Source organism: Haliotis rubra, unplaced genomic scaffold (assembly GCF_003918875.1).
Source record: "Haliotis rubra isolate DU_JTF1 unplaced genomic scaffold, ASM391887v1 Scf284, whole genome shotgun sequence".
Taxonomy (NCBI): Eukaryota; Metazoa; Mollusca; class Gastropoda; order Lepetellida; family Haliotidae; genus Haliotis; species Haliotis rubra.
Window position 1 is genome coordinate 835,279 of NW_025766936.1, and position 16,963 is coordinate 852,241.

A 16,963-nucleotide genomic window follows, 5' to 3' on the forward strand; every position below is an offset into this window, starting at 1 on the left:
AGTAATTATGACTTATGCTGCCCTGTATTAATTACCGTTTCGTTTTGCATCCCGGTAATTGTAATTGCGTTATATCTGTGTGTCAGTGTTTCGTTACACACGTCCACTATCTGAACGGAGGAAACCCAACACTGCGCCTCGTCCGTCTCCTTGCTTCAGTCGGCCTACGTCCCGGAGAGATGTCCCCGGCATGGAGACCTGTCACTGGTTGATATTAACATACCTCCCGGCTGTTATAGAGTCATATTACACCTGGAACTGATGATATCGGCATGTTCACGATAACACCACATATATCACTGGGAGTATGTCCTGCCATGTCAGTGTCACAAGGAAACACAGTCGGTCTGTTTCAAGATAACCCCGCTGAGGAGCAGAATTCGTCATGAAGTAACTTGTGCCTGTCGTAAGTCGCGACTGAATTTACTGGTGTAGTCTTCCTCACTCACTCCCAGGCTTGCGACTTCTACCCCCAACGACGTTGGACATTTCAACAACTGGTCCAGATTCAACTATCTGGCCGTCTCAATATAGCTGGAATATTGCTGACTACAGGCCACATCATTATAGCTGGAATATTGCTGACTATAGGCCACATCAATATAGCTGGAATATTGCTGACTACAGGCCGTCTCAATGTAGCTGGAATATTAATGACTACAGGCCGTCTCAATATAGCTGGAATATTGCTGACTACAGGCCACATCGATATACATGTAGCTGGAATATTGCTGACTACAGGCCGTATCAATATAGCTGGAATATTGCTGACTACAGGCCACATCATTATAGCTGGAATATTGCTGACTATAGGCCACATCAATATAGCTGGAATATTGCTGACTACAGGCCGTCTCAATGTAGCTGGAATATTGCTGACTACAGGCCGTCTCAATATAGATGGAATATTGCTGACTACAGGCCGTCTCAATATAGATGGAATATTTTGCCGACTACAGGCCGTCTCAATATAGCTGGAATATTGCTGACTACAGGCCTCCTCGATATAGCAGGATTATTGATGACTACAGGCCTCCTCGACATAGCAGGAATATTGATGACTACAGGCCTCCTCGATATAGCAGGAATATTGCTGACTTCAGGCCTCCTCGATATAGCAGGAATATTGATGACTACAGGCCTCCTCGACATAGCAGGAATATTGATGACTACAGGCCTCCTCGATATAGCAGGAGTATTGATGACTACAGGCCTCCTCGACATAGCAGGAATATTGATGACTACAGGCCTCCTCGACATAGCAGGAATATTGATGACTTCAGGCCTCCTCGATATAGCAGGAATATTGATGACTACAGGCCTCCTCGATATAGCAGGAATATTGATGACTACAGGCCTCCTCGATATAGCAGGAATATTGATGACTTCAGGCCTCCTCGATATAGCAGGCATATTGATGACTACAGGCCTCCTCGATATAGCAGGCATATTGATGACTACAGGCCTCCTCGATGTAGCAGGAGTATACCTGACTACATGCCTCCTCGATATAGCAGGAATATTGATGATTATAGGGTTTCCACAGCCGTGGCATAGCAGAAGTGGGTTTATCTAAACCCATGTTGGGTGTCCACCGCCGTGGTATGGCAGGAATAGGTTTATCTAAACCCATGTTGGGTGTCCACTTCCGTGGTGTTGCAGGAATGGGTTTGTATAAACCCATGTCGGGTGCCCACTCCCGTGGTGTTGCAGGAATGGGTATGAATAAACCCATGTCGGGTGTCCACTCCCGTGGTGTTGCAGGAATACTGCTGAAAGCTGCACAATACTCACTCACTCACTCACCCAGATGATTGCTTACATTATCGGTTCATGCCACCTGTTCCTGGGAACTTCCTTTGCCAAACAAATATGTTCTTGACGTCAACGGAAGCTATTAAAACTAATGCCTTCAAGTTAAATGAATCAGGTACGTTCAGTGTGGTTCCCTCAGACGGTGTTATTAACTTTCTGTAATCGTTTTAGATATCAAATATGTTATGAAGCGGTATCTGTTTATATGATATTGTCTCGTAGAACAAAGCAGGGGTAAGATAAGCTGGATCTGGGGCAGCGTGCACCCTGACGTTGTATACTGTTGAGGCAGACACAAGAGGTTTATTGACGCACGGCATTACGTGTGGTGATGCAAGAAGCAAAACAAAGCTGCAGTGCTGAACGTCACCATATACCTACATCACCCACAGGAAGGTAACTGATGTAGGTGAGGCTGGGTGTTGAGGGGTCATGGTGACCAAGCACCTGTACACCATGGGAAGGTACTCAAGTGGGTCATACCCAAATCAAACCGATTCAACACTTAAATTTCTTTTCTTACATTTTCAAGTAATTTTCAAATAACTCTATTCCTTTCATTAGTGCTTGAGATATTTGTTTTAAGTGACGATGAGATGGTATTTGGGACTCACGGAAGGACAATGAGTTGGTGTTTGGGGACTCACGGAAGGGCAATGAGTTGGTGATTGGGGAGTCTTGGAAGGGCAATGAGATGGTGTTTGGGGACTCACGGAAGGGCAAAGAGATGGTGTTTGGGGACTCACGGAAGGACAATGGGATGATGTTTGGGGACTCATGGAAGGGCAATGAGTTGGTGTTTGGGGACTCATGGAAGGGCAATGAGATGGTGTTTTTGGGACTCACGAAAGGACAATGGGGTGGTGTTTGGGGACTCACGGAAGGACAACGAGAATGTGTTTGGGGACTCACGGAAGGACAATGGGATGGTGTTTGGGAATTCAGAGGAGGGGGGTTGACATCCTCTGGTAGGATAGAGCACACATGGACACAGGGTATCTGATGTCCATCAGGCTTTGGATGTTTCAGGGAACTGTTGTTTCAGGATTAAACCTTGCAGCCACTCACTCATATGCCGGTGGAGTAACTACAGGCACTTATATTCACATGGGTGACAGTGCACATAAATATACCCCTGTCAAGGACCCGTGTACCTGCAGCTGCTGTAAACAACATGGCCTTGAGGCCTTGGAAATCCATCCACACAAAATGGTCTGTTGTCGACGTAACAAGCACTGATGGAACAGTTCAAGCGGTGTTCATGTACTTGAAGTCGAAGAAATAGCGCATAACTTGTCTGTTAACAGACTGAACGATGTGCTGGACTGCATACATATTGTATGGTGCAAGTGAATCGTGTAGTGGCACGAGCACTTGCATCTTGTTCCACGTAGGATGTTCATCTGTTTGTTGTACACATTCCATGTTTGGGACGTTTATTCAGTTCCTGCGTCTGAACGTTCCGAGCAGTTATAGATGTCCTATGGTCCACGCATGTGGACAGACCGGTCACTACAGTGGACAGGGACGCTGGCAAAGACACCTATCATCTAAATCGTGTCAGACTTTCCACGTAAACAAAATAACAGGTAATAGTCATCAGGACCGGCTAATGGATTATGAAATTACATATAAAAAGTCGTGGACACCTGTCTCAACTTCCGCACAATCATCATCAGCAAGTTGCGCAGATGTGCAGGGCGCAGCACTTGCAGCAGTAACCGGTAGCAGGTGCGTGTTGAAGGCGGGACGGGACGGGACAGGGGTAGACTAGCATCCCCGCGCGGCTCCCATCGTGCTGCCAGTGTCTTGTCATGTATGTTTACCGCGGTAATTTGAATGAATGGGACTGAGGGTTATAAACCAGTAATAGGGCGGGTCGTTATCGGAACACAGAAGAAGCTTCCTCGATCCGGATACAATTGTCTCGGGTTGCAGGTAATGTTCACGAGACGCACGCAGCGAGTTGGAAATGGAAAACATTTAAACAAGTACAGAAAAAAGGTTGATGCGAGATGGATCGCAACATTTTTTTCGTATCCTGTGTGAGAAAAGGATAGTCTGTGCTGAGTGAACGAGTGAATGGGTTTCCTCAACCAGGCGCGCTTTCTCTACCGCAGGGGAAGTCTGACAGCTGGGGCAACCTATAATCGTTGCGATGTTACACCTCCAGGTGGTCAGTGGTCACTGTGAGCTTGTACTTCAGCCCAATTACTGAACATATCGCATACATGTATATAAATATATACTGAACATCATTGAAAACGCACCACCTGTAAATTTTGAAATATGGTAATAGGATTGTTTTGAGAGTGAAAATGAACGTTGGAAATGTTGTTAATAACACAAAAGACAATAAATAATGCTGTACAGTAAAGAACGGATTGCCCGAACACATCATGGAACACATCACATGACAACAACAAAATTCATGCACAACACACACGAAAAGCACAAATTGCATGCGTAAAACATGCTGATTAGGGGTATAAATGACCGTCGGCAAAACCGTTCTCATTTTAGCTGTACCTCCGCAAGTAAAGTTTATTTTGCAATGCCAAGATTGTCACCAGAGGAACGAGAACGGGCGTTGGGCATGTTGCAGGTTGGCACATCAAGCAGGATTATTGCCAGACGATTTGGTTGCCATCATTCCACCATCATAAGACTTGCCAACAGGTACCAACAAACAGGAACCACCAGGGACCGCCAACGTCCTGGCCAGGCACGTGTTACCACCCCTCGCAAAGATCGAGACATTGTTCGGCGCCATATTCGGGATCGTACGTTGCCGGCTGCCAGAACCGCCAACGCTGTCCAAGGCCGACGTGGTTTGATCAGTGCTTCCACCGTCCGACGCCGTCTCCGTGCGGCAGGATTACGATGTCGACGCCCTTATGTTGGACCCATTCTGACTGCTAGATATCGCCGTGAACGCCGACGATGGGCTGAACAGCATCGTTTGTGGTTGTTACGACATTGGCATGGTGTTGTGTTCTCCGACGAGTCACGTTTTCACTTGCGAAATGCTGACGGGCGTCTACGGGTATGGCGTCGACGGGGAGAACGTTACCATCAGGAGTGTGTTGTGCAAACAGATCGGTGGGGTGGAGACAGCATTATGGTGTGGGGAGGGATCAGTCATCATCACAAAACCGCTCTGGTAGTTTGTCGTGGCAGATCGAATGCCCTTTACTACCGTGACACCATTCTTCAGAACAACGTCGTTCCCTTCTTTAACCAACATCAAGATCTGCACACATTCCAGCAGGACAATGCTCGAGCGCACACTGCACGTGTTGCAATACAGTTTCTGGCAAACAACAACATTCCTCTACTTCCATGGCCTGCATTGTCACCAGATTTGTCTCCCATTGAACACTTGTTGGATTACATCGGCCAACGCCTCTCACGTCGCCCACAGATCAACAACCTTGGGGATCTTGAGAATGCCTTGCAATAAGAGTGGAATGCATTGCCTCAAAACATTATTCAGAGACTTTTCAGTTCAATGAGGAGACGTTGCACAGCTTGTGTTGCTGCTAACGGTGGTCATACACGTTACTGACTTTCCAATTTGACTCTTTCTTTCTTTCATAGTCAGCTGAATTAAACCTTCACTGTTTTGCTGGATTGGTTCTTGTTTCTTTTCTTTACTAATCAGTGGACTACAAAAGTATGTAACATTTACACCGATTGCTCATTTATGCTCTTGGAAATCCAAACTAATACAGTTGGTGCGTTTTCAATGATGTTCAGTATATTATATAAATGTGTGTTCCAATGGTAGTAGGAATGTTCCTAGAACGTCATTCTGTCTACGCCGTCAGTGTTTGTTGTGTGTTCATGTAATACAACATGTAATACAGCCTCGTTATCATGTAATACAGCCTCGTTATCATGTAATACAGCCGAGTTATCATGTAATACAACCACGTAATCATGTAATACAGCCGAGTTATCATGTAATACACCCACGTTATCATGTAATACAACCACGTTATCGTGTAATACAGCCACGTTATCATGTAATACAGCCACGTTATCACTGACTGAGTTTGGTTTTTACGCCGCTTTTAGCAATATTCCAGCAACATCACGGCGGAGGACACCAGAAATGGGCTTCACACATTGTGCCCATGTGGGGATTCGAACCCGGGTCTTCGGCGTGACGAGCCAACGCTTTAACCATTAGGCTAACAGCCACACACCCCCACCCCCCACACCCCCACACACCCACACCCCCACGTTATCATGTAATACAGCCGAGTTATCATGTAATACAGCCGAGTTATCATGTAATACAGCCGAGATATCATGTTATCAGCCACGTTATCATGTAATACACCTTCGTTATCATGTAATACAGCCGAGTTATCATGTAATACACCCACGTTATCATGTAATACAGCCGAGTTATCATGTTATCAGCCACGTTATCATGTAATACACCTTCGTTATCATGTAATACAGCCGAGTTATCATGTAATACAACCGAGATATCATGTAATACACCCTCGTTATCATGTAATACACCCACGTTATCATGTAATACAGCCGAGTTATCATGTAATCAGCCACGTTATCATGTAATACAGTCGAGTTATCATGTAATACCCCTGGTTGTAAACACTTAAAGATCCAGGTTAAAACTGGTCTTCAGTATCCCATCGTATCCCAGATGCGTAAATAGATGCTAATGATGTCAATCACTGGATTGTCTGGACCAGGTTCGCCTGTGTACAGACCGCTGTGAATACATCATACATGTGTAATAGTGGTAAGTGCTGAGTTAAACAACTAAAACGTTTTATTTAAAGCCCTCCATTATCAAGCTCCCCTTTTCTGAAAGAACGTACCAGAAGGTATCAGCCGGCAAGACTGGTACGATCCGCTACCACTCCACAGCTAAAGGTTCCAAAACTCGAACATTATCCTATGGCGACAGGGGTATTGCTAAATCAGGTCCAGTCACACGCGACGACTCACTGAATTTCAGAATCATACTTTCCAACTGGAAGAGAAGAAAGACCTTGTTGTTTCAAGAGTCTGTGACCTGCACCTACATATGCATATTTGTACCGGTAGATTGGTATGCATGCTTGTACAGGTATATTGTGTGGCGTACCTACGCATGCATGTTTGTACAGGTATAGTGTGTGACGTACCTACGCATGCATGTTTGTACAGGTATATTGTTTGACGTACCTATGCATGCATGCTTGTACAGGTATATTGTGTGAGGTACCTACGCATGTATGTTTGTACAGGTATATTGTGTGACGTACCTATGCATGCATGTATGTACAGGTATATTGTGTGACGTACCTACGCATGCATGTGTGTACAGGTATATTGTGTGACGTACCTATGCATGCATGCTTGTACAGGTATAGTGTGTGACGTACCTACTCATGCATGTTTGTAAAGGTATAGTGTGTGACGTACCTATGCATGCATGTGTGTACAGGTATATTGTGTGACGTACCTACGCATGCATGTGTGTACAGGTATATTGTGTGACGTACCTACGCATGCATGTTTGTACAGGTATATTGTGTGACGTACCTAAGTATGCTTGTTTGTACAGGTCTATTGTCTGACGTATTTTCGTATGCATGTTTGTACAGGTCTATTGTCTGACGTATTTTCGTATGCATGTTTGTACAGGTATATTGTGTGACGTACCTATGCATGCATGCTTGTACAGGTATGGTGTGTGACCGACCTAAGTATGCTTGTTTGTACAGGTCTATTGTGTGACGTACCTACGCATGCATGTGTGTACAGGTATATTGTGTGACGTACATACGCATGCATGTTTGCACAGGTATATTGTGTGACGTACCTAAGTATGCTTGTTTGTATAGGTCTATTGTGTGACGTATTTTCGTATGCATGTTTGTACAGGTATATTGTGTGACGTACCTACGCATGCATGTTTGTACAGGTATATTGTGTGACGTACCTACGCATGCATGTTTGTACAGGTATATTGTGTGACGTACCTAAGTATGCTTGTTTGTACAGGTCTATTGTCTGACGTATTTTCGTATGCATGTTGTACAAGTGTACGGTGTGACCTACACATATATGCATGTTTGTACAAGTGTACAGTTTGACGGTGACAGATGATACCTATATCCTCCTGGCTCACTGCAATCATTCAGGAGATCCCCCATAAATCCGCCGTGATGAACGGCCTGTACATGCGACGTGACTGTCACGCTACAAACGAGTCTGTTTGTGTGAGCACAGTCACATCAGTCATCATGACGTAAGTTGACACACGTCTCGCGCTACGGGCGTGCCACGCGGTTGTAGTATATCTGTGTATATCGTCATATCTGATTGTGTGAGGAACTATTGCGTCAGTGGTACCTGTAGATGTAGTGTCGTACAGCCGTCGGGACAAGGATTACCTCCACTGATGTAGACTAATTCCTCCCCTTGCCGTACCCAACTGTGTGATTACAGGCCACAGGTTAACTCACCTTTGAAATGTCAGCCTGAACATAAAAATAGCTCAGAATTAATAAACCGAACTGTTGTTGAGCAGCTCTCCAAGTTACATGGCGTAAGAAATGAGAATCTTATCACAATCTTTTCAAAAATAAATCATTTTCATCAGCTAAAACATGTTCCTTTTTTAGCCAGATTGACCCTATTATTTAGATGGTCAGCTGCTTAAACAGAGAAACAACCCTCATGTATGTGTGTTGTGTTACAGTACCATTGAAGTCGCATTAGCAATATTGGACAGTATCTTTAGCCTATGTAAGACAAGCGAACCTTGGTACAGGTGCACGTTGGTGTACAGTCGAACTGTAACATCACTTTACGTACTTGATTCCGAAATAAACTGCTCTGGAAAACGACGTATCTAACAGACGACCTTGTGTGACACCACCAGGAGAAGACGCAGGCCGGGGTAGATGGCGATCTCTTCTCTATGTACGTGAATTCATGTTTCATACAATGAACTTCTTGAGTGCACCGTATTTTCGAAACTTGATACTGGTTGTAAAGACCTACATTTCCTTGCTACAAGGGAACTATTTTGTTGGGAGGTAGTGTCGCGCTGTGGTGGGCGGATGCCGACAATATATGCTGAAGGAACAGGACACTAGTGTAGGACTGATATCATCATCTTTCCCTACACCCAGGAATAATCTGAGGTCATCTCGTGATGGGAAATCGCATTACACTGTGTGCAGGATGTATTACTACTCCTCTAGACGGGGATACTCGTATCTTCCATGATACATAAAACCCATGTTCATAATATCTGCAATATATATTAGAACAGAATGACATATCTGATTATCCTTATCAAATGTCGAGTGGTATATATTCATCATAGTGAGAATTATTCTTGTCAAGACTCGATTATTTACAGGCCTCAGTCATAACGAATATTGCTGAGCGGGTTATTGAGGGCATTGTTACTGACATTTGTTCAGTAAGTCAGTAGTGTTATTTCCTTTCGCTCATCTTTCCGTAGTACATTTATTGTTTGTGTTTGGGTACACATACTACACACGTGAATATCCAGTATAGCCGCTGCAACAATGGTGGTTGGAGCACACACCCAAAAACCCTATGGACGACTAATTCGACCACATGCTTAACATCCATCTGCATAAACTGTCGGTCCTTCTCGTTCCCGGCTGTTGAGGCCTGGTCTGGTAAACCATGACGTACTTGTTTTACACATATCTAAAGGTAACGCAATGCGCTCAGTGCGTGGAACATTATTCATGGCTAAGTAATCAACCTAATGATAATGATAAGTAATTACCACAACATCTCAGGATTGGAACTCATAATGAAAATAACATTAGCATCGTTCAAACGGCCATACATGCTGTGAGTGTTACATGCTTGTACACTTGAACGTACAACAGATATTGCCTTCGCGACGTTACGGCACGAGGCTGTAGGCGAGCATTTTGGACACTTATGTAGTCGTTCCCTTATGTTCTCCTTGACGTGCCTCTGTACATAGTTCAGTGTGTGATTCTGTACATAGTTCAGTGTGTGATTCTGTACATAGTTCTGTATGTGACTATGTATGAGGTTCTGTATGTGGTTTTGCACGTAGATCTGTATGAGGTTCTGTATGTGATTCTGTGTTCTGTAACTACGCTATGTGGTTCTATATGAGGTTCTGTATTTCTGTATGTGGTTCTGTAACTACGCTATGTGGTTCTATATGAGGTTCTGTATTTCTGTATGTGGTTCTGTAACTACGCTATGTGGTTCTATATGAGGTTCTGTATTTCTGTATGTGGTTCTGTAACTACGCTATGTGGTTCTATATGAGGTTCTGTAATTTCTGTATGTGGTCCTGTAACTTCAGTATGTGATTCTGTATGTGGATCTGTTCTGTTACCAATGTGAGGTTAACTCATCCGTGATGTCATCTATATCTTGATAAGTTAGATATGTTTTAATTACTATGACATGTTATAAGCCCCAGGAACACATCAGCAATTACCAGACAATAGGTTAACCAACACTACCACTCACTCACAGACACCTGTAAATCTGTATATGTATGAATACATCGTGTATACATGTACACGTTGATGTTCAAAGAGATTTGCTGAAGGAATGACCAGTGCAGCATTACCCTGAGGCAAGGCTCAAGACCTACATGTTGACTGCACGCGTACTGGAGAATCTATGTGAGAGTCGCCTCGCCCGGGGACGTGTTAGCTAATTAATTAGGGGCCCCCTTGAGATGGCGCTTAAGGCAGTTAGACTTTACACCGATATATAATCCTGTGTTGAAGGTAGCTGTCTACATTGCCTTCAGTGACGTGCGTCAAGATGTCCGCAGCTGTATCATGACGGTCTTGTCTATATTCTGATTATTTCCCATGTAACTTTCCTTGACTCATCATAATTCACAGTATCATAGGAACAATCACAGACAAAGGTGTGCACGGACTTTATATTATTGTTGAAAAGAAATAAGACACCGATTTCCTGGCAAAATATCTGTCCTGTGTTGAGGCCAAGCATCCGGGCGGTTTGTTGTCATGACAATTACGACTTGTTGGTAGTACGTCAAATTGTGTTGAAACAGCTAAAGGCCATATCGTGTGAAGAAATGCATATAGATTGAAATTCCGTCTGCATGTGCCAGCAACGATGTCAACAAACAAAATGTGTCCAAGAATCAGTCAAATCAAAAGTCAAAATGAGAGTCTCTGATCAAAACTTAAAGGTAAAAACCACGAAGACGTCGTTAAAAACACTTTCAGTAGCGTGTTTGTGGTTCCTGTGATGCCGCCATAGCCTGCCACTGTCGTCCATACTCCACTGTCCGGACGGCTGTCCAAGGAAGATAGTTCCACTTTTCACCAAGAACACTGGCGAGTCCGTGTTAGCCACTCCATGCCGTCAATAGTCTCTACGACCCTGGCACGATAGCGTTTTCGGATGAAGTCCGGTCCGGTTGCACCAACATACTGTCTTAGGTACTCATCCAGAATGTCATCCGTATATCTCACACCTTTGATTGTTCATAATGTCATCCCTATATCTCATACCTTTGATTGTTCAGAATGTCATCCCTATATCGCACACCTTTGATTGTTCATAATGTCATCCCCATATCTCACACCTTTGATTGTTCAGAATGTCATCCCTATATCTCATACCTTTGATTGTTCAGAATGTCATCCCTATATCGCACACCTTTGATTGTTCAGAATGTCATCCCTATATCGCACACCTTTAACTGTTCAGAATGTCATCCCTGTATCGCACACCTTGAACTGTTCAGAATGTCATCCCTATATCGCACACCTTTAACTGTTCAGAATGTCATCCCTATATCGCACACCTTTGAACTGTTCAGAATGTCATCCCTATATCGCACACCTTTAATTGTTCAGAATGTCATCCCTATATCGCACACCTTTGATTGTTCAGAATGTCATCCCTATATCGCACACCATTGATTGTTCAGAATGTCATCCCTATATTGCACACCTTTAATTGTTCAGAATGTCATCCCTATATCGCACACCATTGATTGTTCAGAATGTCATCCCTATATCGCACACCTTTAATTGTTCAGAATGTCATCCCTATATCGCACACCTTTAACTGTTCAGAATGTCATCCCTATATCGCACACCTTTGATTGTTCAGAATGTCATCCCTATATCGCACACCTTTAATTGTTCAGAATGTCATCCCTATATCGCACACCTTTGATTGTTCAGAATGTCATCCCTATATCGCACACCTTTAATTGTTCAGAATGTCATCCCTATATCGCACACCTTTGATTGTTCAGAATGTCATCCCTATATCGCACACCTTTAATTGTTCAGAATGTCATCCCTATATCGCACACCTTTGATTGTTCAGAATGTCATCCCTATATCGCACACCTTTAATTGTTCAGAATGTCATCCCTATATCGCACACCTTTGATTGTTCAGAATGTCATCCCTATATCGCACACCTTTAACTGTTCAGAATGTCATCCCTATATCGCACACCTTTTGATTGTTCAGAATGTCATCCCTATATCGCACACCTTTGATTGTTCAGAATGTCATCCCTATATCGAACACCTTTGATTGTTCAGAATGTCATCCCTATATCGCACACCTTTAACTGTTCAGAATGTCATCCCTATATCGCACACCTTTGATTGTTCAGAATGTCATCCCTATATCGCACACCTTTAATTGTTCAGAATGTCATCCCTATATCGCATACCTGTTTCCTTATTTCGCACACCTTAATTGTTCGGCTACGTTACAATTTTGGAATTTCGACGATCTGTGAAGTTTATGCAGCATTACGGTTCATCAATATTGGATACCTGTCCTGGTGCCCGTTCCACAAAGCGATCGTAGCGCTACGCCAGTCGTAAGTCTGCCTGTAAGTATGGGAGTTACGATCACTTCGTGGCCCTATTCTGTCCAAATTGACGTGGTGTTCAGACCAATGGTCTCATGGAGACGATTAAACACTCTACGAGTAGAAACGTTACCATCACTGGCGTTCCACAGTCATTTCTCAGTCACGGAATAGTCAGCAGTCTTCCCACTCCGTGGCGGAACGCTGTCGACCACCCGATCCAAACATCGGACATCGATTCCATACCCGCCTAAACGTTGGCTGACACCATTTTACAACGTTGTTTTGACATAGGTTCCAATGTCTGCCCATGTATTTACCTAATTCTTCGGTAGTCAAATGGCGACTTACAGATGACGCACCATACCTGCATTCAACTGCTGCAATCCTTAGTAGCAGATGATGTTGTGATGACGCTGTGTAACGACTCCGTCACACTACATCCAGACACAGGTTTTCACGCACCCTCGACCCATGTTGAACATGGCCGTGTGACCACGTGTTCATTATTATCTTCTTTATACATTGATATACTAGAAAAGAAAATAATTTCTCTGAAACATTATCGTGTTCAGTGCAAGAAAATGACATTATATTTACCCCTAAGGTTAGAATGAAGATCATATCGCTTCATTGTTGAGAAAAACTGTATGACGTCATCTGCTATTAATAACGTGGACGTTAATCATATTGAACCATACGAAAATACCGTCTTCTTCGTTTTCTTTCTTTAATGTCAAAGAGTAATAAACAGAATATCCTATTCGAAACTCTGTTATACGATTATCTCAGATCAATATTTACCAGTGCTGCTATTGAGACTTAAAACCATCTATCATCTTTCAGGAAGATAATAACGGATTTCAGAACGATCCTACGTGAACGGTTTGTGCGCTTCTGTCTGTGTACCATGACAATGTGTTATGAGACATTATGCATACATAGAACGTTCATTATGCCAGCGATAATTAATTCCCATTACTCATATTGTGTCAATTAGCTCCGCTTTTCTCTGTAGGTAATCAAGACACCTCTTGAGAGGAGGATTGCCGAAATACCATTCTAGTAGCATGACAACATCACGACTGCCTCACCATGCCGGGTCTTGGACAGACTGGTACCAGCAGCATTCATAGGCCTTGCTGCAAGATACACGTGTGTAGGACAAGGGTATTAGTAGTATAATACACCTCTTAGAGAGGGGATGTTTCAGTTTAATGCATGTGTGTTAAAGATGTGATGCTTGTCTGTCAGTATGATACATCATGCTTGTAAGAAATGGGTTATAACACCGTAAAAAGTGTGTAAATGGTGGGATATAACACTATTATGCACGTGTGTAAAGGATGAGATGTAACACTAAAATACACGTGTGTAAAGATGGGATATAACACTATAATACACGTATGTAAAGCATGACATATCACACTATAATACACGTGTGTAACATCAAATATAACACTATAATACACGTGTGTAAAAGATGGGATATAACACTATAATACACGTGTGTAAAGGATGGGATCTAACACTATAATACATATGTGTAACATCAGATATAACACCATAATACACGTGTGTAAAAGATGGGATATAACACTGTAATACATGTGTGTAAAGGATGAGATATAACACTGTAATACATGTGTGTAAAGGATGAGATATAACACTATAATACACGTGTGTAAAGGATGGAATATAAGACTGTGATACACGTGTGTAAAGGATGGGATATGACACTGTAATACATGTGTGTAACATCAGATATAACACCATAATACACGTGTGTAAAGGGTGGATATAACACTATTAATACACTTGTGTAAAGGATGAGATATAACGCTATAATACACGTGTGCAACATCAGATATAGGCACTATAATACACGTGTGTGAAAGAAGAGATATAACAATATTATACACGTGTGTAAAGGATTGGATATAACACTATGACGTGTGTAAATGATGGGATACAAGACTGTGATACACGTGTGTAAAGGATATAACGCTGTAATACACGTGTGTAACATCAGATATAACACCATAATACACGCGTGTGAAAGATGGGATATAACATTAATATATACCCTGAAGTGTGATACATAACACTACATGTGTTTTGAAGGAGGGGGTACATCAGCATTGTACACGTGTTCTAGAGACGAGATATATTCAGACAAATCTACCACGACAAGCGTAAGACGAACACTTCTGCTTGTATACTTCACTCCACTGACGCGCACTTCCTGCAACTTCTGCTTCTCAGATGTGCAAAATACCCTTCAGTTTTTCTGTATTGGAAGCGTTGCTATTTGAGCAGAACGCTCGCGTGAGGCGACGCAATACGCTGATGTCTAACTGTAGTAATAGCCGTCCATTCATGTCAGACTGCGGGATGAACGAGCGATCTGGAGGCGGAGACTGACACGCTGAGCTGAAGGGGCACCAGCATATCTGGGCGATGATTTGTTACTGCGCTCTTACTGCCCCGTCAATGAGATGATATGTAGCCCCATCCGTGGACCACGCCCCCTTGCAGTGGACTGTTCCGCTCCACCCCTTGCGTCCGAGTGGGTCATCCCTCGCTCGGTGACGGCGGCAGCAGGAATAGGGTATTGCAGGCCGGCTCACTCGGATTACTACACGGTGTTCATGACGGACAGAAAACTTTTCGGAACTTAGGAAAAGTTTTCCAGGAATCTCCAAAATGGAGAAGAACCGGACTGGTGGTTCGGGCAGGACATATAGCCCGTGTGCGCGTTTTATTTTGTGGATTTTCGCATGTCTTGGAATTACTTTGCTCAGTCTTCTAATAGCCTTTGTCGCTTGGACGATTTTGTCCTACCACGACTCGCTGGTTTCTCTCCAAAACAGAGTGGGAAAATTGGAGAAAGAATGCTCAGAGTATAAAAATAATATCAATAAATATGTTGACATGAAAGTGCAGAAGCTCATACAGGAGGTAAGTAACTCTATCCCATTATTCTGGCTAAGTGCTTTCATCTTTTGGTTAACGTCATGCCATCTGGAGGCGCCGCCGGTCGCCGTATCCGTGTCGTCAACGGAAGAGCGTTAGGATTCACAGCTTTCTCAGTTTACAACATGGATTACATATGATAACATGCTCTCACAAACATGAGATAAGCATGGTGGTGCCGGCACGATGGAGACTAATCGCATGTCTGTTGCAGCACCTGGAGGAACGTATGCACAAATCTGACGTCGTCAAGAGGGCCGTAGGAAGCTGCCTCTGTCCGCCAGGTAAGTCCTCAAACATTTTAGATTTAATTACATACATCGCACTGTTTACCCACACACGTAAACGCGGAGTTCCGGAGATCGCTGCTCGGTCCCGGTAACTTGTTGACGGGACGTCGTCCCACGCCGTCACATGGCGTCGGGCGACCTTGTTGACTGGTGTCAGGATGCGCGAGATTCTACCTGGATACCTGCTTGTATGGGAAGAGTCGTTACCGACAGCGGCTTTGTAACTAGTGCTGGAAATCAATTGAAGCACGAGATGCATTGTACACAGACGGCTTCCACTGTAGCCTCCGGTTTGTTCAGAAGTGTTTCATTCTGACGAATGTTCTGGCGGCCGTTAGTAGAGGGTGCGGAAGGTCATGTTGGTCATGTTGGTCATGCTGGTCTTTAGTTGAACACTTGATATGTTGGCTGTAGCTGAAACCCTTTCTAGCACACGTTGATGGCCGTAGAACTGATTACTGTGAGGTGGGTTGAGTAATCTCAAATCCACTTGACATTAGAACCATTGCACTTTCAATATATATTACTTAAAATGTCCAGTTTTGTACATTTCGGTTTAAGATTTCGCCATACACGGATTTATGGATTTGAATTATATGAATGCCCATCAGAACTTTAAGGCAATATTGATACAGCACCATGGTATGATTGATATGGATCTCGGCGTCTCTCCTCGGTGTGTGCTCTCCATCAGACTACTGTCTCTATAACACATATTTCACCATGCAGTCTGTAACCAGCAGTGTTGTACGACTTCCGACACGGTGTACTGTTTGTCGTTTCATTGCCATACAGTTACAGCAGACAGAGGACATTGATGTAGATGACGGGACAGGAACACAGTTTGACGGGGTGTTTCATGTAGTGTATGGTTGTACTGATGGAGGGGGGAGGACACGGTCTGACGGGGTGTTTCATGTGTTGTACTGATGGACGAGGGAGGGGTATGGCTGAGGGTGTCACTGTGTCCAGCACAAACGTGTCTCAGCTAC

The 16,963-nt window shown here is 43.6% G+C and overlaps 2 protein-coding genes across 8 annotated transcripts in view; both read left to right on the top strand.

Moving 5' to 3' along the window:
• Positions 1-936: 936 nt before the first annotated feature.
• On the top strand, positions 937-1,557 carry LOC124281450 (BUD13 homolog). The gene has a single exon (XM_046717497.1). The coding sequence runs from the start codon at positions 937-939 to the stop codon at positions 1,555-1,557; it is 621 nt and encodes a 206-aa protein (XP_046573453.1).
• Positions 1,558-15,275: 13,718 nt separating this feature from the next.
• LOC124281413 (collagen alpha-1(XXIII) chain-like) overlaps positions 15,276-16,963 on the top strand; it is a 145,378-nt gene continuing 143,690 nt past the window's right edge. For 2 of the 7 annotated variants that reach the window (XM_046717457.1, XM_046717461.1), the window contains exons 1-2: positions 15,278-15,666; positions 15,896-15,965. In XM_046717457.1, coding sequence (XP_046573413.1) covers positions 15,412-15,666; positions 15,896-15,965 — 325 coding nt within the window. In that variant the 5' untranslated portion in view covers positions 15,278-15,411. Of the gene's footprint in view, positions 15,667-15,895; positions 15,966-16,963 lie in introns of all 7 variants that reach the window. The other 5 variants (XM_046717455.1, XM_046717456.1, XM_046717462.1 and 2 more) reach the window with 4 other exon arrangements.